The sequence below is a fragment of the Pinus tabuliformis genome, chromosome X (genome assembly GCF_031772625.1).
Source record: "Pinus tabuliformis cultivar Carrire ecotype Pingquan chromosome X, CPIR1, whole genome shotgun sequence".
Taxonomy (NCBI): domain Eukaryota; kingdom Viridiplantae; phylum Streptophyta; class Pinopsida; order Pinales; family Pinaceae; genus Pinus; species Pinus tabuliformis.
Genome location: NC_142308.1, coordinates 1221408384 through 1221432691, shown reverse-complemented (window position 1 = coordinate 1221432691; position 24308 = coordinate 1221408384). Strand labels below are relative to the sequence as shown.

Sequence of the window (24308 nt, the reverse complement as noted above, 5' to 3'; positions counted from 1 at the left end):
CCCCTTTGAGGGCAGTCATTTTTCAATTACTGTTTGTTAAAGCATGGTAAAATCTAAGAAAAATCTGCAAAGACTGGTGCCTCCATGTACTATTTTTTGTTTCATTCACTGTTTTACAAACCGGTCGTTTCGAAACCGACTCGGCCGAGTCGAACCGTTTCAATAGCCTGAGGACTGACCCGGCCAAGTAACCGGTCCGGTTGACCGAGTCATGTGTGACTCGGTCAACCCGGCCGGGTCCGATATGACTCGGCCGAGTCACAAGGGGACGGCTGGGCAGCGTAAATTAAAAAAAAAAATAATAATAATAATAATAATAATAATAATCATTTTTTTGGTATTTTTTCAAATGTTTAATGCAGTTTTCATGTTGTCTAAGGTAGGAAATCTACTCTCTAGCCATATATTTTCTTACAAAACTGACCAGACATTGCCCAGTAAATGAATGTATGTGTGTTTGTTGCGTAATTGTTGTGAAAATGCCTGCGTGTTATTGTTCTATGTCTGAGATATTTTGAAAGATAAGGGTTTTTATGTAATGCATTGATATATGTCCAACATAACCAATCAAACAAAATTTAAGTTAGTTTGACCTAATTTCCTTTCTATATGCCCACATTACCAATTTGGCATGTGAAAAGGGTTGTCAAAGCAATGGATATTTCCCAAAACCCAAAAGTCATTAAAACTTTATGAAAAACATGTTAGTTGGATCTATTTATCGCACTTTCACCCCACTTCATTGTGTTATCATTTCTTTAATTGTACTGTCATTCAACCCCTTTTCCACATACCTAGTGTAGGCACAAGATCAAAGTTGAAAGGGTGTGTTGCACCTTATATAATCAGATGGAAATCCCAGGGAGAAAATGAAAAACCAAGGGAGGAGAGGTGGTTCGTTTTGAGACCAGAAGTTTAGAGATGGTAAATGCTGACCCTACAACCTAACTAGCATTCAAACATACAGGATGCATAGCTTTATGTGGAAAATTCAAACACATGGCCACCACTTTCAGCTTGCCAGTTTGTTTTCCCTCAGTTGTAAAGGTGACAAGGTCAAGGTCTCTATTTATACACAATTTGTTGCTTGATTGAAGGGACACGTCTCTGGAGGTCGCCGACTATGTATTGCCATTGGGTACCATTTTGATATAGTGGATTGGTTCATGAGCCTACTTTGATCATATGTTGTCTTTCATCTATATTATAATGCTGTGTGTTTGGAAACATGAATGAAAATCTTTAAAATTATGTTTTTTAATAAAAAAAATAAATATTTAATGTATTTTTTACAACGACCGAGTCATTGAAATCGAGCCGGTCGAGTCATTACCGTTTCGGAGTCGGAGTCGGAGTCGATCCTCGGCCGAGTCGGAGTCAGAGTCGGAGTCGGAGTTTTAAAACATTGGTTTCATTAATAGATTTAGTCATATTTAGTAAAAAAAAAGTGAAATTGTTACTGGGTTAATAATATATTGAAGTAATTATCGCAAGCATAGAACATACCATAAAACTTAACATAGTATCAGAATTAAGGTGAATGCAAGCCCAAGGAAGAAGTAAGTAATCACTTTTGGAACTCTTGCTACTATTGGACAAGGTCTATTGGGAACAAGTTTCTATGACTTCTACCTCTTACTTCAACACAGAGGATAAGCTCAATGACAAATCAGACTATCATGCTTGGAAGATGACACTTGATCTGACCTTGGAGGAACATGAAGTATTGGACTATGTGCAAGGGAAAGCGATGGAGCCTCCTTCAAATGCACCTGTTGCTGTTAGAATGAAGTATAGAAAAGGTGAGGTCAAAGCTAAGAAAATCCTAATTGACTCCATTCAAAAGCATTTAATTGCCTATATTTATGATTTGGGAACTTCTAAGGAAATGTATGATAAGTTGATTAGGATGTTCAAAGTCAAAAATGCAAATCAAATCCTCTTTCTCAACAACAAGTTAAAGGATATCGAGATGGATAAAGGGGAGTCTATCCATCTTACTTCATAAGAATCACTCAAGTGAAGAATGATTAGCTATCTATTAGAGAAGTTATTGCTGACAGGGAACTCACCCTCATTGCTTTCGGAGATCTTTCAAGGCCATGGGAAACATTTTCCACCACCGTTCTCAATAATGACAGGATACCTAATTTTGATGAGCTTTTGGCTAGATGCGCTCAAGAGGAAATAAGGATGATGAAGAGAGACAAGTCCTACAATGGAAATGAACCTATTGCTTTCTCTACACATGCTAAAAGGAGGAATGATGTTGGTCCATCTAATTCAAGGAGACAGGGGCAAGATCTAAGAAGGGATTCAAAGGAAAAGGCAAAGGAAGATGCTACAATTGCAACAAGTTTGGCCACTATGCTAGAGAGTATCCTAACAAGAAGAATCCTTTGAGGGATAATAATAACAATCAAAGAAACAACAGGTCTAATAACAAAGTAAAAAGGAATGCCCCTGCTGCTCGAGAAGGAAATAATCAACCCCCAAGAGAACAAGAAATGTCAGGTATGATGCAAATAATGTTGTAGAAAAACAAAATGAGTTATATCTTATTTCTGCTTTATCTACTGCCTCTCCTCCGGACACCTTGGATCATTGGTTATGTTAGAGTCGGTCTAGTAGCCCTCCATCAGCGATCAAAACTCTTTGCATTTGCATAAGTAGGTGTCTCATCAGTGTCAATTTTTGCATTCCATTAGGCATGCCATAACCCTGATGGAGGAGCTGGTGTTTTTGTCCCCCTCTTGGCATTGTTGGATCAAAGTTGTTTCAGTCCTTAGACTCTTTCAAGCTTACTTGTCTTGTCTTGAAATCAAATTCTAGGTATAGGGTTTTGGTCAAGTTTGTCTTCAAGGTCATTGTCTCTGAAGGTCAATAAGTTCCCAACAAGCCAGAGGGATGTTTTTCAAAGTGTTTCTTCGAAAGATTATATCTTGTACAGTTAAATTTCACCTTGGATTTAAAAACCCTGTTTTTAAAGCCAAGGTCATTTTTCAAATTTTTGTAAAAAATGGTAAAATTTCAAAAGGCTTCCAAAGACAGCATGTAACTCTGGCTCCCTTGCCAAGATCCCTCAGATGCTATCCCTGCAAAAAGCATCAAATCAGTCAATTTCAGGACAAAGGAAACCAAGAAAAAGTCAAGTTTAAAAAGTGTCAAAGAAAAACATTATAAAGTGGGTTTGGGCATGAAATTAATTCAAATCAAAGTTATAAAAGCCCAATCTCCCTCCATCGACCCTCATTGTGCATCTAAGTCATTGAGCAAGTGATTGCAAGTGAGTTCGAGGCGAATTTGTGAGTTGCAGAGGCGCGCGACCCGTCAGACCAGGCGCGCGACCCGTCAGAGGCGCGCGACCCGTCAGTGGCGCGCGACCCGTCAGCGCCCTCCTTATAAAATCGCCTGCAAATTCATCCAAGGAGCCAACAAAATCGCCAAATTGCCTAAGGTAGGCCCTCCAACTTACAAATTGCTGCTTGTTATGGTTAAAGACATCATGAATACATTTTTAAAGATCTCATTGTGCAAGAGAAAAAGCTCTATGTGGCTGTGGTTTAAAATTGTAAAATATGCCTAGGGTTTTATGCTGTTTTAGGGTATTCCCTTGTAATCATTTTTCCCCATTTCCCATTTCATTTTCCTTGTCTTCCTATGTAAATTTCCCTTTTAAATTTGTAAAGAAAAACTAAACCCTACCCCTCTTCCCTAAAAACTAAAAAAAATCTAATCCTACCTCTCATAATACCCATGTAAACAAATGTATATAATGATGCATATGCAATGATTTTGCAATGTTTTTTCCCTAAAATCCCTGTTTTATATATTTACTCCCATTTTCCCTTTAAAAGTATCCCTCCCCTAACATTCCCCTCGTGCTCCTTGTCCCCTTGAAACAGCATATAGATCAGCATTTTGCAAGGCAGAAAGTTGAAACAGTAGTACATTTTGGCCACTTTGCTCCTTAAACAATGTCAGAAACTGAAACCTATGAGCAGAGTGATGACCAGGCATCAGCTTCAGAGATTGAGGTACAAAGGAGGCCTCATAAGGGTGGAAAGGGTGGTCATCATAAGAGAGAGGAGCCCACTTCTTTGACAAATTTACAGGCTTGTCCTATGGCAGTTTCATGTTTCCAGTATATGTCTTGTTATGAGTTTTGCGAGAGGATCTCTCGGATTTAGCATCACAGAGAGTTGGCTCGCCTATTTGTTTTACATTTGCATGATGGACATGTAAACCTTGCCGGGGTGGACTTTACATTGACACCCGAGATGATTGCACAGGCCACAGGGATACCTAATGTCGGAGAGGTATGGAATAAGCGCAAGGTGTTGGACAGTGTTCATTTTGAGCCTTTCGTTAGACCAGCACTCATGAGACACTTGACAGGTGTGTTTCCCTTCAGATTTCTCAGGAGTGAGTATGCTCCCATGATGAGGCTCATCATGCTCTATTTTACCTGTAAGGACAGATTTTCACAGGTATATTCGTACCACATTCGCCTATTGATGCACTTCACACGGGTACGGATGATGAACATCCTTGTTTTCTTCTATCAGAACATTGAGAGGATGGTGTCCATGATGCAGAGGAAGAGCCCGGCACAGCAGTATAGGAGCCTTTACCATTATGGTTTGATTCAGCTTGTGGTGTTACATCAGTTGGCTCAGCAGGGCATCTCATGGGAGGAGTTCATCTCTCGTGAGCTTTTCACAGCACCACCACCGCCACATCCTGAGGTTATTCACGAGGAGGGAGGACCATCAAAGCAGCATGACATCTCCGTCACTAGACATGTCAGCTCCTCACCTTTGGTTACTTATCAGAGAGGCCAAAGGGCCTTATTTGCAGCAGCTCAGCGAGTACTTTCTCCACAGCATGTGGAAGGGGTCTCGCCTTCTTCATCAGCTCAGCGAGTGTTATCTCCACAACAGGTGGAAGGGGCCTCGCTTTCTTCAGCAACACAGGCAGCACAGAGGGGCAAGCAGCCCAAGATTGATGAGGGGCCATCAGGTGTTCCAGCTATCGAGCTTATTGATCTTGATGTCAGTTCTCCTAGCCTAGAGTCGAAGGAGATCATTCAGCACCTTAGAGCTGAAAATGATGCATTGCAGAGGAGATTAGAGGGGGCACAATGGACAATCTCATATCTAGAGCAGCGCAACAAACAGTTGGAGGATGAGCAAGCTCTTGATGAGTTGTGGAGGATCCGTAGTGACCGCAACTTGAATCGAAGAAGACCCGGTGATCCATTGCCCGCTGAGCGAGAGTCCATGCTTATCCAGCTCAATGCTCACTTGGAGAGGTTGTTGGCTAAGGCCAACCAAGATAAAAATTTGTTGAGAAACATGAAGAACCATTATTGGGCGAGAATGCACGTGTGCAAGGCAAAGATTAAGATGTTTCAAAGGCGGTTGGCCAAGGCACAAAAAAGGAGAAAGAGTCCCGATCCCCTCCATATCTTGGTCGAGGCCTCACTGAAGGACCAAGGCACTAAATAGCCTAGCCACAGCGCAAATCCCAAGAAATTTTGAGCATTTTTGGTAAATTTTGGTTTTTTCAGGCAATTTACAGGTTTTCTCCATTAACGGGTCTCACCCCCCGCGCGACCCTTCATCCTGGCAACTCCATTTTGCAAAAACTCAGCATTTCCAGATTTGTCATGAGAAGTTATATATGCTCATCCATGGCCAAGAGATTTTATGAAGTTTTGGGCCTCCAGAAAGTCAAAAAACAAGCAAAAAATGACTTTCTGCCACATTTTTGAGACACAGAAAGCAGTCTTGGGAGATTGCAATTTTGGAGGGGCAAATGACCACCAAATTCAGAAATTCCAGTTGGGTTGGAAAGTAGACTCACAGACCTTTCCAACAAGCCTACTCTTACTCAATTTGGACACCTGGAAGTGCCCCAAAAGTGGTCCCAGAGGCGCGCGACCCGTCAGGCAAATTTCTCCAAATTTCAGTGTACAGCTTAGAAAAACGCAGTTTGACCCTGTTTGACTTTTTGGGGTGGATTATTATCCTCTTTGATGTAATTAATGTACTTTTATGACACTTTTACACTTATGTACCTCTTCTAGAAGATTCATTCATGAAATAGGTGAAAATTAAATGAATGAATTGGTTTCCTAGCTTATAGAGGCAAGTTGTTTTGACTGCCTAGTTTTCAGTGCTTAGTTTAAAAGTGGTTGAAACAGCTCCTAGGATAGTGAGCTCGACCCATGGAGGCAGGGAAAGAGGTTAGATGATCTATATTATGTACTTTCTTGCTCATTTTCATGGTTGGACTCTTGAGGGAGAAGTTATCATTGTATTATTCATTGTATCTCTGCAATTTTTGGCTAAGGAAGACCAGGGTTTTGCAGTCCTTTTTGGGATTCTTGTGGTTACATGTATTGATGGTGTGTTTCTCTATGTACTTGTAAGTGTGTTATGTGAATCATCTCCTTTCTTTCCTTCTGCACATTAGGCAAATGAAGTGTTAAAGTAGAACTCATGACTGTCATGCTCTGCTTTTAAGTTTTCTTAATTTAAATGTTTTCTACTGTTTAAGGAGAATTCAAAGTTATTGTTTGCTCTCCTTAGCTCCTCACCTGTCTTTCTCATCCATTCACCTCAATCTAAGGCATCAATACTGTCTCCTATCTCGCCCCAAAGAACCCCCTGCAGAAACTGTGTCCAATCCCCGCACCCAAAATTGCCATCTCCTCAATTTGCCACCAAAAACTCTAAAAACCCCAAATCAACCCTTTTGATCAGTTTACCAGCCTAAAATGAGTGTTACCCTATTGGTCATCTCACCCATTGAAAATCTTTACCGAGATAGACCGGAGAGAGCCCTCTCCTGCCCCATAGGGCTAGCTACGAGGCTAAGTGGTTTGATGTTGCCTTGAGGTTTACCTTTCTCAGCCTGAGGTGAAATTTCAAGCGCTAACAGGTTAATCGATGGTGGAGCCTCAAGGCATTTCACCGGATATAAAGAGGTTCTCTCAAATTTAGTTGAGAGGAAGACTAATCTAAATATTGGTCTTGGAGATGATTCCACATATCCCATGAAAGGAATAGGAACTTTGAACTATTATTCTTCACTTGAACGATGCTCAATCCATACATCTACAAGAAGTCTTGTATGTGCCTGATCTGAAGAAAAACTTTGTGATGCAAGACAAAGTTTCAAAGTAGCTTTCGTTGATGTGATGGTACGTGCATGGCATAAGAACTTTAAAAATGCTTTTACTCTTGGGTTTATGGTTGATGGTTGTTATCAAGTTGGTGGAAGTCCTTTAGGAGCATTGGCAAGTGATACCTCTGTTCAATGTGAGCTATGGCACCAAAGATTTGCCCACTTACATTATAAAGCCTTACCTATAGTAAGGAAGATGGTCACAGAAATGCCCGAGTTTCATATGAACCATGAAGGAGTCAGTCAAGGTTGTGCAACTGGAAAACATACAAAGGGACATTCCCTTCTAGTGAGAGCAAGACAACTGATATTCTTCAATTGATCCATTCTGACTTGCCTAGTGCCTTTCACATAACTTCATTAGGAGGATACTCATACTATGCAATATTTGTGGATGACTTCTCCCACAAAACATGGATTTATTTCTTGAACAGGAAGGTGAAGTATTCAAATGGTTTCGTTCTTTCAAAGTGGTGGTGGAGAATTAAGCAAGAAAGAAGATCAAGACATTCAACACTGATAATGGAACCGAATATGAATCTAATGAATTCAATGAATTTTGCATAGAGGTAGGCATTAAGAGGGATACAATTGTTATGTATACTCCAGAGCAAAATGGAGTTGCTAAAAGAAATAATCGAACTATTATGGAAGCCACCCATGCCATGATCTGTGATCAAGGTCTACCGAAGTTTTTGTGGGGAGAAGTTTCTAACATTGTTGTATATGTTCAAAATAGGAACCTTCATCAAGCCTTAGATTTCGAGACACCCGAAAAAGTCTTCACTGGTAAGAAGCCTAATGTTTCTCATTTTAGAATCTTTGGTTGTCTTGTATATTTTGATGTGCCTAATGAGAAAAGGAACAAGTTGGAAGCTTCCACGAAGAAAGGTGTATTCATTGGATACAATGAAAATTCAAAGGCATATAGAATTTATGTACAGGGTCAAAGAGAAGTAGAAGTAACTAGAGATGTTACTTTTGATGAAGACACTGCCTTTGGGAAAGCCACAAATCTCCCCATCAAGAAGGATAATGATGTTGCTGGAAAACAAGAAGAACCTTTGATGGATGAGCCTATGCCCAATGTTGATGGCCCGATGGATTCTCTTGATCCACCTCCTTGTGATCCCTCTACCTCAAAGAAAAAGAATAGTATGGCTCTGGGATACTCTTCAAGATGCAGAAAAACATTTTGTCGTAATGTTGCGAACATCGTGATCGAGATTAAATCGGCGAGGAGAAAAAATCGGAAAAAATAAATAAATAAATAAATAAAAATAAAAAATCTAGGAAAAATTGGCAAATACAAAAATATTCATTTTTGTCAATTTTTTAAATATCTAAAGCATCTACAACATAAAATCTATGTTACCGGATCCGGCAGAGGCAAGAGGAACATTGCCGGATCCACGGATCTGAACCGGATCCGGATACGATACACCAAAAATACGTCTAAAATACGTATTTTATAAATATACAGTTTTTGGAAACGGTAAACTTTCCCAGGATACGGATCCCGCTGGTGGCTGCCGGAAACAGTGAAATGGTCACCGAAAAGTCAGAAAAAAGTGGAATTTTTTTAGGTTTCGATTGTCGTTGTAAGTTTAGATTGTTGCTGTAAATTTATTGTTAAGTTTTGTAGATGTTCTATGCTAAGAGCAATTTCACTTTTCTCACAGCAATCATACAAGTAGATAAGCAAAATGCAGATAGAACATATAAGCAGATCTTACAGAAGACAAATCAGAAACAAGAAAAATGTATGTGATCGTTTCGGCGGTCAACAGGATGCTTCAACCAGCAAAGTCTCCTTTGGTCAGCCAGCCCAGCATGTGTCACAACAACCCTAAGATGTGAGTTTTGTTGTGATAAAATTCTCTCCAACTTTTCCTGTATATATATCCATCAATGAGGGTGTGTGACACATCTGTTGGGCATGTGAGCCTACATTACAAAACTGGCTGACCTTGCACATATAATTTATTAAGAATAATAAATTCAAAATATAAGTTCTGCTCATCGGATTAAGACTATTTTTATATGGATTTTACACCTCTCAGAAAGAGGAATCCAACAAAAATATTAGCCTCTTAATCTGAGCATCAGAACATGGAGTTTGGACCTAGTTGTCCAAATTTAACACTCCCTCTCAACTAGGGAGAACTCCATCTATTAGTGCAATTAACATCGTGAGTCATCCCGCCGAAACTTGCTTTGCTGGCTTCTTTATTTCAGAACAGAAGTGGGTCAGTCACAAAGACATCATTCCCCGACTGACATAATCAGTCCAGAGGTCCCAGACCTCACAAATCTTGATCCCAGATCAAGTGGTTGGACCATGCCATCCTAGATAGAGAGTACGGCAATCTCTGATGCGTCCATCAGTCTTTGCTAATAGTCTCTAGCTTTTCCACACCTCATTGGCCAAATGAGAGGTACTTCCCATGAGCCCTGAACTCAATGGGTAGGATGCATACGGGGCACAGATTAAATGAGTGGCGAACCAGCTCAATAATCACAAGGGTGGGGCAGAAGCATTATGAGTGCTTATAGCTCTGAGAAGCTATCCCCAAAGCCCCCTAGAGCTCCCAGAGCTCATCGTCCAACAGGACCCACATCATAGGGTCTTTCCACGACACCAAGACTCTCACAGAAGGTTAGGAACTTGACCTTCCCCAGGGGCTTAGTGAGAATATCCGCGACCTGCTCATCAGTTCCTATATGATCGAGCCTTACGGCGCCTCGCTGTACCATATCCCGGATAAAGTGGTACCTGATATCAATATGCTTGGATTGGTCGTGGAACACAGGATTCTCAGTCATACGAATCCCACTCTGATTATCACAGAGTATTACAGTGGTATCTAGCACATGTTGGAACAGCTCACTAAAGAGCTTCCTCAACCAAACTGCTTCACAACAGGCCATACTAGCAGCAATGTATTCGGCCTCCGCGGTGCTCAAAGCCACCGGCTTTTGCTTCCTGCTCATCCATGAGATCGAAGCAGAACCAAGATTGAAACAGCATCCAGATGTGCTCTTACGATCCACCACACTGCCAGCCCAATCGGCATCAGTATACCCCTGGAGTATCACACTCCCGGCAGTGTATCTCAGCCCATGGTTTATCGTGCCCCGAAGATATCTCAAAAGATTCTTGGCACCAACCCAGTGAAAATGATGAGGCTCAACCATCTGTTGACTCAAAGTATTCACTGCAAAACATATGTCCGGACGGGTGTTCACTAAGAACATCAAAGCTCCTATGAGTTGACGATACTCAGTAGGATTGGCCAAGATAGGCCCTGCAGCGCTGCCACTCAACTTCTTAAAGTTGAGTTCCATTGGTGTCGACACGGACTTACAGTCCACCATCCCAAATCTTTCCAGAAGCTTCACAATATACTTTCCTTGAGAAAGGAAAATCTCTCCAGGTCTCTGCCAGACCTCCAGGCCTAGGAAATAGTGCATCAGTCCTAGGTCTTTCATCTCGAACTCAGCAGCAAGCTCCCTCTTACATTGATGAATGAGAGGGTCATCACCTGTCAGGAAGAGGTCGTCCACATACAGCACTAGAATGAGAGGCTTTCCTTCCACAACCTTAAAGTAAAGGTTTGGATCAGCATTGCTTCGAGTGAAGCCCAGCTTCATCAAGTAACTATCCATCCTCTCATACCAAGCTCTGGGTGCTTGCTTTAACCCATAGAGGGCTTTCTTCAACCTGCAGACATAAGTGTCTCGATCTTGAACTTCAAATCCCAGAGGTTGTTCTACATACACCTCTTCCTTTATTGCATCATGCAGAAAAGCGGTCTTGACATCCATCTGATGAAGACTCCATCCTTGCGTAGCAGCAAGGGCTATGATGGATCGGATGGTGGTATATCGAGCCACAGGTGCAAATATATCGTCATAGTCAATTTCTTCCTTTTGAGGGAAGCCACGGGCAACAAATCTTGCCTTAAACTTTTCAGCACTCCCATCAGATCCATGTTTAATCTTGTAGAGCCATTTAGCGGTGACAACAGATTTGTCCTTCGGTCTCGGGACCACATCCCAGACATCATTCTTCATAATAGCCTCATATTCTTCATGCATAGCATCCTTCCAGACTTGATGCTTGATGGCTTCCTCAAAAGATCCAGGTTCAGATTGTATAATAGTACTCATGGCAGCTAGATACCCTTGGTATCTACACGGCTTCTTGCTTTCTCGGAATGTTCCCCTTGGGGCAGCATGACCCTCAGCATCTTCGAGGGTGACCCTGAGCCATGATGGCCTCTTTCCTAGAGAAGGGGAAGGATCAATAGGATCCATTGGCCCTTCAACATCAGGCATAGTCTCATCCTGGGGTTCTTCCAGATTTCCAGGTCTTTCTTCATGGTTTTCTTCAGATCTAGGAAGATCTACTACTTTCTTCAGGGAAGCATCTTCGTCAAAAGTGACATCATGGCTTATCTCTACTTCCCTTTGACCAGGTACATAGACTCTATATGCCTTAGAAGTCTCACTGTAGCCCACAAACATTCCTTTCTTCCCAGTAGCATCCAGCTTACTTCTCTTTTCTTTCGGCACATGAAAATAGACAGGACATCCAAAAATTCTAAAATGTGAGACATCAGGTTTCTTACCAGAGAAAACCTCTTCGGGAGTTTTGGAGTCCAAAGCGGAATGAGGGCATCGGTTTTGAATGTACACAGCAGTATTTGCAGCTTCTCCCCACAGAAACTTTGGAAGACCCTGGTCACATAGCATGGCACGGGCAGCTTCCACAATAGTCCTATTCTTGCGTTCAGCAACACCATTCTGCTCAGGAGTATATGCAGTGGTAGTCTCCCTCTTAATGCCAGCTTCTCTGCAAAAGTCTTTGAACTTATTTCTTTTATCAACAACATTAGACTCCTCATACCTGGTATTTCTGGTCCTGGTATTAATAACCATGACAAGTGTATATATAATCATGACTGCCCGGTGTATATACATGTCCAGCATATATATATAACTTATGTACTATAGCGTATATTGTCCAGCGATTACTGCCCATCGTCAGTACAGTCTACCGTATATATAAAGACCATACACATCAAGACCAGATACATATTAAGACCCTATATACTGCTGGAGCAAGATCATATATATCGAGACCCTGTCATATAACGCTGATGCCATACATCTTGTATCAATTTTCACACCAGAGCAATATCACATATCATCACAGTATCGCGATCATATCATTTGCCATTATAACCAGGGATATTATGCGAATGTCATACCACATCAAAGAGACGAATGTGAGACCATATACCAATGCAATTGTATGAAACCTCCGCAGCCTCGGCGAATATACATAAGGGACATTTGCATACTCTGTTTGTATATATAAGTCTTTGGCATCTTCTGCGTGTATAATATATATATAACCTCAGCGATGTGTACAGGAACATTGTATAAAACCTCCGCAGCTAATATCACTCCCCTGCGATGCATACAAGACTTCTGCGACGTGTACAGGACCTCTGTGACCTATATAATATTGTATAAAACTTCTGCGGCTGATATAACTCCTCTGCAATGCGTACAAGACTTTTGCGACGTGTACAGGATCTCTGCGTGCATATATATATCCTCATGTGATGTGTACAGGACTGTCCAGCGAATGTATATAACCATAACTGCAATGTATGACATGACTGCCCAGCGTATAATTGCACAGCGTATACATAACTCCAGCTACACCTCAGGACTGTGGAATTTAGATTGCGGTTGACTGTGTCCTTTTATTACTGCGTCCACTATATCATGTCACTAGGGAGACTACCCTGTCATGGATACTATGTTTGCCATGTCATATATATATATATATATTGTTAGCCATACCAAAATCCTGTCAGCCATACCGTGTATATATATGTTGTTCACTGTCTGCCATGTCAAAGCACTGTTTGCCATATCATGTTTCAACATGATGTTTGCCATACCATGAGAGAACTGTCTGCCATATCATGTTTCAGCATGATGTTTTCCATACCATGACATTGTCTGCCATGTCAAAGAACTGTTTGCCATATCATGTTTCAACATGATGTTTGCCATACCATGAAAGAACTGTCTGCCATATCATGTTTCAACATGATGTTTTCCATACCATGACATTGTCTGCCATGTCAAAGAACTGTCTGCCATATCATGTTTCAACATGATGTTTTCCATACCATGACATTGTCTGCCATGTCAAAGAACTGTTTGCCATATCATGTTTCAACATGATGTTTTCCATACCATGACATTGTCTGCCATGTCAAAGAAACATTGTCTGCCATACGTTGTTTGCCATACCCTGCCATACACAATGTGGTGATAATATATAATGCAATTTGATAACGTGACTGTGTTTTTCAGCGAGTCATCGGTTATTCCATATGCGGGCCAGAGATTGTGACATACACGGGTATACCTTATGCGAAAAGGGATTGCGGTCATATCATATGTGAGACAGTCTTGCGAACTTATATATTCCACGAACAAGTAGATATGCAAACCAATCAACGGAACATTAGACCTGTGTTTAGGTCACTCCCTTGCTGCGCTATGAAACCTTCCTCCCTGACCGCGTATTAGTTAGGGCATCCTTTAGGATAGCGTATCCCTTTTGATCTCTCACACCACCAAAACCCAAAGACAAGTGGAGAGAGATCACAAGAGATGATTGTTATAGATAGAGTTTGTCTTCAACTTGGCTCCGATACCATGTTAAGTTTTGTAGATGTTCTATGCTAAGAGCAATTTCACTTTTCTCACAGCAATCATACAAGTAGATAAGCAAAATGCAGATAGAACATATAAGCAGATCTTACAGAAGACAAATCAGAAACAAGAAAAATGTATGTGATCGTTTCGGCGGTCAACAGGATGCTTCAACCAGCAAAGTCTCCTTTGGTCAGCCAGCCCAGCATGTGTCACAACAACCCTAAGATGTGAGTTTTGTTGTGATAAAATTCTCTCCAACTTTTCCTGTATATATATCCATCAATGAGGGTGTGTTACACATCTGTTGGGCATGTGAGCCTACATTAGAAAACTGGCTGACCTTGCACATATAATTTATTAAGAATAATAAATTCAAAATATAAGTTCTGCTCATCGGATTAAGACTATTTTTATATGGATTTTACACCTCTCAGAAAGAGGAATCCAACAAAAATATTAGCCTCTTAATCTGAGCATCAGAACATGGAGTTTGGACCTAGTTGTCCAAATTTAACATTTATGCTATTCTGACTTTCTACCCATTAACGTTTCTAAACTCCCAGCAGCCGCAAAGATCGTTTCACGTTATGCGGGCAAATTTTTGATAGGAAGATGTCACGTTTTCTCTCTCTGATTTTATAAATTAAATATGATTCTTGAGTCTGGCACTTCAGGCAATTCGATTAATTTTGACTTCTTAATCTGGATAGCTCTATTTCCGTTCAGGAGAGAAATGGGAAACAATATAAACTCATATAATACACAAGCATCTGCACGCGCGTAGGCAATAAATCAGAAGTGCAATAATAATTTCTAGAGTTTTGATTTTTATGTGTTTTAAAAAAAAAATATTTGGGAACCATAGATTTTTTAATATTCTTAAAATTTGACAAAAATAATTGCCTTGCCCTATGTCTTTTATATTTTTAGAATATTTTAAAATTTACTATAGCGTAACCATATATATTTAAAAATTAACATATGTTTTTTATTTTTATATAAATTTAATTAATATTAATAAATGATAAATTAAATATGAAATTATCTATACAATAATTATTTATTGTATGTAAAATTTATATATTTAAAAACTAACTTATGATTTTATTTTTATATTAATATAAATTTTAATTTTAAAAATAAAAGACATATTTTTAGAATATTTTAAAATTTACTATAGCGTAACCATATATATTTAAAAATTAACATATGTTTTTTATTTTAATATAAATTTAATTAATATTAATAAATGATACATTAAATATGAAATTATCTATACAATAATTATTTATTGTATGTAAAATCTATATATTTAAAAACTAACTTATGATTTTATTTTTATATTAATATAAATTTTTATTTTAAATTTTTATTTTTTTTATTTGCTTGTACTTGACGTTTCCTTGCCGTTTCCGGATCCTGGCTTTTCAAAAAATTAGCGGATCCGTATCCGAATCCGTATCCGGATCCGAATCCTGGTAACTTAGCATAAAATAAATACCTTGACACATAAATATGATCAAAAAACTAATATATAAAATGTGTAATATCATTTCTAGTGCTACATCACACATAACAGTGAATCATGTCCTGAATAGTAAGTCCTAACTCCTGAGTCCCAACTCAGCCTCAAAATATCAACAAAAATATAATAATGTATCTCATATCATGAGTCATAATGTCATATACAATGAAATGAACCAAATAACTAATACTACTGATATCCTCTACCCTTCTTGCGAGAAAATGCAATAGCTTTGCCTTTCCCTCTAGATGTAGATGCCGGTGGAGTTAGCAGTGGACTCTATTGTGCTCTAGACGCTGAAGAACTAGGAGCTACAGGAGGTAGACCACGTCCTCTACTGGTGGCAGGGGTAGCTTGGGTAGGCGGTGTCACCTCCTCCTCATGTTGCTCCGCCCCCTCTACACCTTCCACTACCTCCTGCTCTAATCAATCATCGGCAGACTCCATGAGAGGCAGCAGTGGTGTCAATCCCATCCAATGAGATGGCTTCCATATCAGGTGTCCTCTCAAGTTGCCTCACCCACAATCAAAGATTGTAGTAGACGTAGACCATGTCATTAAGTCGTTGGGACTCCAACCTGTACAAAGATCATAAAATAATAATTATAAAAAAATATTATTTAATGAATTCAAAAAACTAATTGGAAATTTGGAATAATTTTAAGTTTTAAGTTTAACCCGTTGCGCTTCTTGGTGCATATTTTTTCAAATACACTCCAGTTGCGCTCGCATCCTAAGGAGCTACATGTTTGGTTGAGAATTTGAATGGCAAGCTTTTGCAGATGGGGTACTCTGGCACCATAGCTTCTGCACCATGCATCTACAACAAAATTACAAATAAGATAAACATAAGAAAAAAAATGAAATTTGAAAGTTGAAGCAAAGTATGAAGTTATGAACTTGAAGAGACAGTGAAATTTGAAACAAGCTAAAAAATACCTAGCATTTTAGTCTTCCTATCAACCACAGCGATATCAAAGCTAAATGTGCCACCTGCCATCATGTATATCTCCATTTCTTTGGAGATTTTTGCACGTTTTGTTGGAGATCGCACCATCCTCTAAACACAGGTGAAGAATCCATCCATGATCTCAGCGTCAAATAAGAAAATGTGGGGTTTAGGTAGATCCCTGCAGCATAAATAGGATGATGGAGTGTGTCGTTCCATCATTCATCAATCAATTCCCATAGGAAGGGTTGTTTTTTAAACCCCTCATCTCCCTTATCATCATAGCAGGCCCGAATGGATTCTTTGGCCTTGTCCATGGCCTCATACAAGTAGCCCATTGCGGGCTTGTCATTATCAACTAATCGAAGAACCTTTACCAAAGGTTCAATGATGCTGCACACCTCCTGCACTCCCGCCCAGAAGTTTTCCTAGTATGAAACTAATCTGCACATGGCCTCTCCCTCTGGTTTGCGGCTAATTGTCAAAGCACGACACTCATCTGAAAGAAACATTATCTTCACTTCCCACATAGAATTCAAGAGGGATTAAAGAGAAATGGAACTGGTGGCAAACCGTGTAATGGCGGGGCGCACCAACTCCTTGTTGTTGGTGAATGTTCTCATCAAATAAAGCACAAATGCATGATTATATATAAATTTTGTAATGATTTTTGATAATTCAACAATATCTTTGAAAAAAGGAATTTTTCCTATGTCCTCCAACATCAAATCAATGCAATGTGCAACACAAGGTGTCCAAAATAAAGTAGGATGCCTCTCCATAAGCATCTTGCCAGCAGCAACATAATTTGCAGCATTGTCCGTTATGACTTGGACAACATGTTCTGCACCCACCTCCAAAATAAACACATCCAGCAAATCACATAATAATTTTGCATCTTTGATACATGCAGATGCATCAACAGATTTCATAAACATTGTCCCCTTGGGACAATTAACCAAGAAGTTTAAAAGGCTTCTCCCCTTTTGATCAGTCCAACCATTTGACATCACAGTGCATCATGTGTGTGCCCATGATGCCCTAAACTCCTCCAATCTTTTAGTGCAGTCAACCTTTTCATCTTGAAGAATGCGACCTCTAAAGTCATCATAAGAAGGGACTTTGTACCCTGGGCCAACACTTGCAATAGCATCAATAGCAAGCTGGAAAAATCGATTATTCCTTGTAACGCTGAAAGGAATATCACTCCAAAGAAGAAACTTGCCCAACAACTAGTCAGCTTCTTCTTTCTCCCTTATTTTAAGAATTGAAGAGATAGATGGTTGTGAATCAGTCGTGGTTCTAGGAACAAAATATGATGAGGTAGCTACAGGGTTGGTTGTAGATATTGATGCTGAAGTAGAACCAATGCCACTTTCATATTCACCTCCTAACATTATATTCTCTGCTAGTTGATTCCTTAGATCTGACTTGGACAGTTTGGCTTGCTCTAATTCTTCCAATAATCTGAGGGCTCTTCGGATGATTTCCGGATTTGTATTTTTGCAAAGCCCTACCTCATGTCCAAGGATTTTTGCCAGGTGATACTTCAATCTATAAAACCCCCCTGTCATATGATGCCCACACAACTTGCAAGACAAGTTTGATCTATCAAACCCTCCATCAGGTTCACCAAATTCCCACAGAGGGTCCAATTTCCTTGGCATGTTTATAACTTGAACTCTTGAGTTTTAATGTAAGATGAAGTTTGAAGTTGAACATATGGCACAAGAAGAATTGCAAGTTAAAAAAAATAAAAATAAAATTACATAAATGACACAACACATTGAATTTTTGACAACAACAACAAAAAAATTTCAACTCAATGCAACAATGATAGAAAAAATGCACATTCAAACCCAAAGAAAAATGATGCAAAAAATAGAGCACAAGAAGAAATTAAACTAATAAATTTAACAATCAAGCTTTTGCATTTTTGACCAAAATGAACCCTATCCACTTTATGCAACAAAATTGAAAAAAAACACAATCAAATCCACTCAAAAATCATTGATAGTCAATGGGTTATAGAAACGCAAGCAAAAACAAGAAAAAAACCAAAAAAAAGGCCAAATTTGGTGCCCATACCTGGAAACCACGGTTTGCCGAAGAAATTTGGTCCAAACACAAATTTGTCTTGCTTGGAATGCTAAAATCTTTCATTTTTCTCCTCCTCTGCCCTAGTAGTCGCCTTCCTCTCCTCCTCAACTCTCAAACAAGCCCGATGTTTGCAAAAAATGACAAATTAAAACCTAGAAATCGCTTTTAAAACATGATATCCAGGACCCACGCAATGTTTTCCCGTCGAATCGCGATGTTTTGGAAAAAATCGCAATTTTTTCAAACAAACAAAAAAGCCTAAAAAATCGCCCGATTTAATTGGCAAGCTGAAAAAAGCGAGATTTTTTGAAAACATCGCGATGTTCGCAACACTGTTTTGCCCCTAGAGGAACATTTCAAGAAAGTAAGAAACCTAACAAATATCAAGGATACTTGCCTGCCATGAGTACTATCATTCAAATTGAACCTTGCACTTTCGAAGAAGTTATAAAGCACCAAGTCTAAAAAGATATGATGGCTGAGGAATATGAGTCAATCATGAAGAATGATGTCTGGGAAGTGGTGCCTAGACCCAAGGACAAGTCTATGGTCACTTCAAATGGATCTACAAAATTAAACATGAAGCTTATGGAAGTGCTAAAAAATATAAGGCAAGATTTGTGGCTCGTGGTTTCTCTCAAAAGGAAGGAGTGGACTATGATGAAATATTTACACCAGTTGCTCGCTACACCATTATTCAATCCATAATTGCTCTTATTGCCAATCAAGGATGGAGCCTACATCAAATGGACATCAAGACTACATTTTTGCATGGCTCACTTAAGGGGGAAAGTCTACTTGGAACAACCTCAAGGGTTTGAAATACAAGATAGAAGGACACATGTATGCAGATTGAAAAAAGCCCTATATGGGTTAATGCACGCCGCTAGGGCTTGGTATGATAGGATTGATAGCTATCTTATGAAGTTGGAATTTACAAGGAGCTCTATGTTGATCCAAACTTATACTTCAAGGATGAAAAGGACATGCCACTTATTTTGGTCTTGCATGTCGATGATCTATTTTTGACTAGTGCAGACCCTGTCATTTATCAATGCAAGAGAGAGTTGACTCTCAAATTTGAGATGAAGGACCTAGGACTGATGCATTACTTCCTAGGCTACGAGGTCTGGTAAAAGTCAGGCGAGATTTTCCTTTCTCAAGGGAAATACATTGTGAAGTTGTTAGAAAGATGTGGTATGGTGGAATGCAAGTTTGTGTCTACTCCAATGGAACTAAACTTCAAGAAGCCATGTGGAAGTGTTGCTGGTCCAGAACTAGCAAATCCTTCTTAATATAGACAACTTGTGGGGGCCCTAATGTTCTCGGTGAACACCGAACCAGACATATGCTTTGCTATAAATACTTTGAATCAATTTATGGTTGGGCCTCATCATGTACATTGGGTTGCTGCAAAGCATCATAAGATATGTTCATGGCATTATCAACTTTGGACTGAGATATACTACCAAGAATTTGAGGCTACATGGATATTTTGTAGTTGACTAGGCTAGCAATGTGGTGGATAGAAAAAGCACATATGGATGTTGTTTTTCTTTGGGATCTGCTACAAACAAAACAAAAATCAGTTACACTAAGCCCCGCGGAGGCTGAATATATTGCAGCTAGTATGGCCTATTGTGAAGCTATTTCGTTGAAGAAGCTCTTCAATGAGCTATTTGAGCATGTGTTGGATACCACCATCATTTATTGCGATAATCAAAGTGGGATTCGTCTCTCAAAGAATCTCGTGTTCCACGACCAATCCAAACATATTGATATCAGGTGCCACTTTATCTAGGATATGGTATAGCGGGGAGCAATAAGGATCCATCACATCAAGATGGATGAACAGGTTACTCACATCCTCACAAAGCTTTTGGGAAAGGCCAAGTTCTTAATCTTCAGAGAGAGACTTGGAGTCCTGGAAATACCCTCTCATCAAGGTCCCACTTGAGTTGCACATTGAGCTTTGGGAGCTCCTGCAGGGCCTAGGGTACTTCTTGGAGTTATATGAGCATATGGCGAGTCTTCCCCTGTGAAGTATATACCCAAGCATTATTAAGCACAGGTTCAGTGGTTCACCTTCCCCTGTGGATGCCCAAGCATACACCATACCCTTGAAGTTTGGGACTCTTGGGAAGTACCTCTCATCTGGCCAAAGAGTTAGGAAAATAGGTTGGGGTTAATTAGTACTACCGATGGATGCATCAGGTACTACTGTATTCCCTATGACTAGTATGCATGATGTTCAACAACTTGATCTTTAAGGATCAGGCCTGGTAGGGGTTCTTGTCCCCTAGACATGAGGACTTGCCTCTGTCATTTTGGTGAGTGTGGTAGGGTCTTGTGACACACCCTCTTTCAATCCTTTCTTATTAATATATAATATCAATCTTCAATAGAGACGAGACAAGTTGCAAAGATGGTACATGATGAACATGATGAAATAGTCGTGGATGGACGTGGTCAATTAGAATTAATCCCTAGTTGAGAGGGAGTGTTAAAGAGTGCAACTAGGGTTAATTCCCCATCCTAGAAGCCCCTCCTTTGACGGCTCTTTTCACATTTGGATTCCCCTTGATGGCATCTCCCCTCACTAGGAAAATTAGAATTTTTGCACACCTACAAATGCCTCAAAATCAAGTCGGCCCCAAGTTGCCCTTCTTCAAGTCGGCCCTATGTTGATTAAACATGTCCTTTGTGTTAATCAAGGTTGTCATTGATGTCAATATGGCAGTGTTTGTGATGGCAAATTCTTGTGATCATAATGTTTCCCATGAAGGACCCAAGGACTGGATACAACATATGGATATACAGACATAATAGAAGCAATAGACCCAAGGAGGAAACCCAAGGAGAAGCAGATCCGTGAAGTAACAAGAGCAAGAAGCCAAGGAGGAAAGCCATCAGGGAAGCCATTGGAAGACAAGGACAAGAGCCATCAAAGAATAGCCATCAGAAATCACAGAGAAGCCACAGAAAAGCCAAGCCAAGAGTAAGAATCTGTTACACTTTATTTAAGTGTTAAATCTCAGCAGCGCTTTTTCTTCAGTAGATCTGATCCCCTAGGAAGTAATTAAACAAGTTGTTGGGGTTACAAAGTTCATACACAAGTTATAATGTAAGGACACCAACAGTATCTCAATGAAACTGATCCAGAAATGTTCCATTGGTGTAAACTAGAACAAGCATCAAATTCAAGAGGACTTAGAGAAACCATATGTTGTAGGCTTGCATGGATACACACAAAAGACACTAGTGAATGGATATTTATAAGTTCATAACACATGTTTGTGCATGTACATATACAACTATCTACTTGTAATACCCATAAGCCTCTATGCATGTGACTCTTTATAAACTCGGTTAATAACAACCCCACTCAATATCTAAACCTGAACCCATTCTAGAACCAAAAGATAACTGATTTTCATTCACCCTGTGGTTTTTTATGTTAGTTTGTGTAGCTCAAGCAGGTGTTCTAGTCTCACATTGTGCCCATGAGGCCAGGGAACACATTTTCTCCAATACCCCGAAAAGGCTTCGCAAGAAAAGGCCTTGATTAGAATTAATTAGCCAATTAGTTAATTTTTCTAAGTCTAACTTAGGGAAATAAGCTTAATTAATCAGTAAAGGCCTTGATTAGAATTAATTAGCCAATTAGTTAATTTTTCTAAGTCTAACTTAGGGAAATAAGCTTAATTAATCAGTATTGATTGGGGTAAATCAATTTTCCTCTAGAGACTTTCGGAGAAGTCACTTGATGGGGTCAAGATGATCTTAGCCACCAATTGAGATTAGATCATGGTTGTTGATTTGTCAACGAGAAATTACAAGAGGAAATTGATGGGCATTTGAAGAGTAGATCAGTAAGACATCGAGACACAGAGTTGCAGTGAGAATAAGGGCGCAGAGGAAGTGCAGGAACACCAGCAATAAGGGTTTCAGTAGGAAGAATTGAGGAGTGATTGTTGGAGGAATTCTTCACGTGATTTCAGCATTCCGAGAGAAGGGAATAGAGGCCAAATTATTCTACAAAGAGACCGCACTAGCTAGTGTGAGTTTGTCAGTGCTCATTACTGGGCAGTAATTCGATTTCCAGTTGTCGGAGACATTTGCTGGAGGAGGTGTGAATAGCTCAGTCGGGTTGCAGCCAGAATAAGAAGGTGCAGGAACGATTTTCCTGAGGCAGTGCGAATTCCAAGAAGGCCGTATACATTTCCATATTTTGCCAGTGCAAGTTGCAAGTAGGAGGCCGATTTGATTTACAGAAGGAAACTTTGTGTTTCTAGATCAATATTGTCAGTGAAGATAATTTCCTGAGCTTTGCCAATGAGAGAGGCAAGCAGTTGATGTACTCTTTCATTTGAAGAATTAATCTAAACCCTCATCTGCAGACTAGTTTTCCCCACATTGGGGTTTTTCCATGGACTATTGTCCAAAAATATTGGTGTCATCTATGTTGTGTGTGTGCATAATTTTCTCAGTTCCTGGGGCCATTTATTTTTTTGTGAAGTTACAGTTGTGTTTTATTCAGTATTTGCCGCAAGTTAATTGCAAAAGACAAATAATCTAAACAGATAGGCGAATACTAACCAGTAATTGCAACAGAATTTAAAATTTTCACATTTTAGGTGTCTACTAGTTATATATCGGAACATATAATAAAATGAAAGGTAACATCATTATCTGAGAAAGCAAAGTACCACAAATAGAACATTGCCCATGCACAAACTGAACAAGCATATGGTGAAATCAATAAATAAGCAAAAAGATGAAAATCCAACTTCTTTACCTACTCAGGCAAGGCATCGTGAAGGAAAAGAACAGACTTACCAATGCCATTGTTTTTGTTGGAGGAAGGATGACTCTTTCCAAACTGCCAAACCTCCCAAACATCTGCACCAGGTCTGCTTCTGATGTACTGAAGGGCAAGTTCTTTATAAGTAATACATGATTGCTTCTCTTTGTTTTTTCTAATTTTCCAGAAGCAAGGTCTTCCAGAATTTCTATGTTCACTCCTTCACTACTTAAAGATTTTTTGGTTTCAGCAATGATATGTGTTTCCCCCAAGGCCATGCGGACAGCAAGATCATCAGCTTCTGGATTTAATAGATCACTTTTGCTAACCCCATACTTCCTGGCAACATTCTCTGCTATCTGCAAAACAAGAAGAAGAACAAAGTAGTTAAACCTGTCCAAAAGAGCAGAGAATTGTTGCATATTGACAAGAAACGTTAACCAAAGCATCATGGTTAATGTATCCCTTATTAGCCATAATCGAGCTACTGCAGTGATATATTTTTGTGTGTAAAGGCAGTTGAGCAAAAATTACAAGATAGAAAAAACAATCAAAAAGCTACATGCATTGCTTACTTTGATATGAGAACACAAACAGAAAAGGGAATACATGCACAAATAATACAGAATAAAAGAGAGAAATGAACTGTACACACATTTTGTACACTGTATATGTCATTATATTCATAAAGCACAGAGTCCAAAAATGGATTGTAATTAATCAATGGCGTCATCAATGGGATGTCAGTGTTGGAGTGGTTTAAGTAATTAGCAGGATTATGTATACAATATATCTCCCCAAGTCAGAAGTTGCATATCGTAATGCAATGCCATTTTCACCTACTATATCTCACCATATCCTCCCTTCATAGAGAAAACTGTCCCGAATTTCTGCTAGGTGAGGCAAAGTCTGCACAAAAGCAGACAGTGACCAGTGTTATCAGAAACAGCTGGGTCAACTCAACTTGGCCATGTCTAGCCAGTTTT

General features: G+C 39.6%; 1 protein-coding gene across 1 annotated transcript in view; it reads right to left on the bottom strand.

Annotated features, from left to right (window-relative positions):
- LOC149144366 (nucleotide/nucleic acid binding protein) overlaps positions 1–24308 on the bottom strand; it is a 235977-nt gene that overhangs the window by 169635 nt on the left and 42034 nt on the right. Inside the window, exon 11 of the mRNA XM_089452135.1 lies at positions 23358–23681. Coding sequence (XP_089308261.1) covers positions 23358–23681 — 324 coding nt within the window. The remainder of the gene's footprint in view (positions 1–23357; positions 23682–24308) is intronic.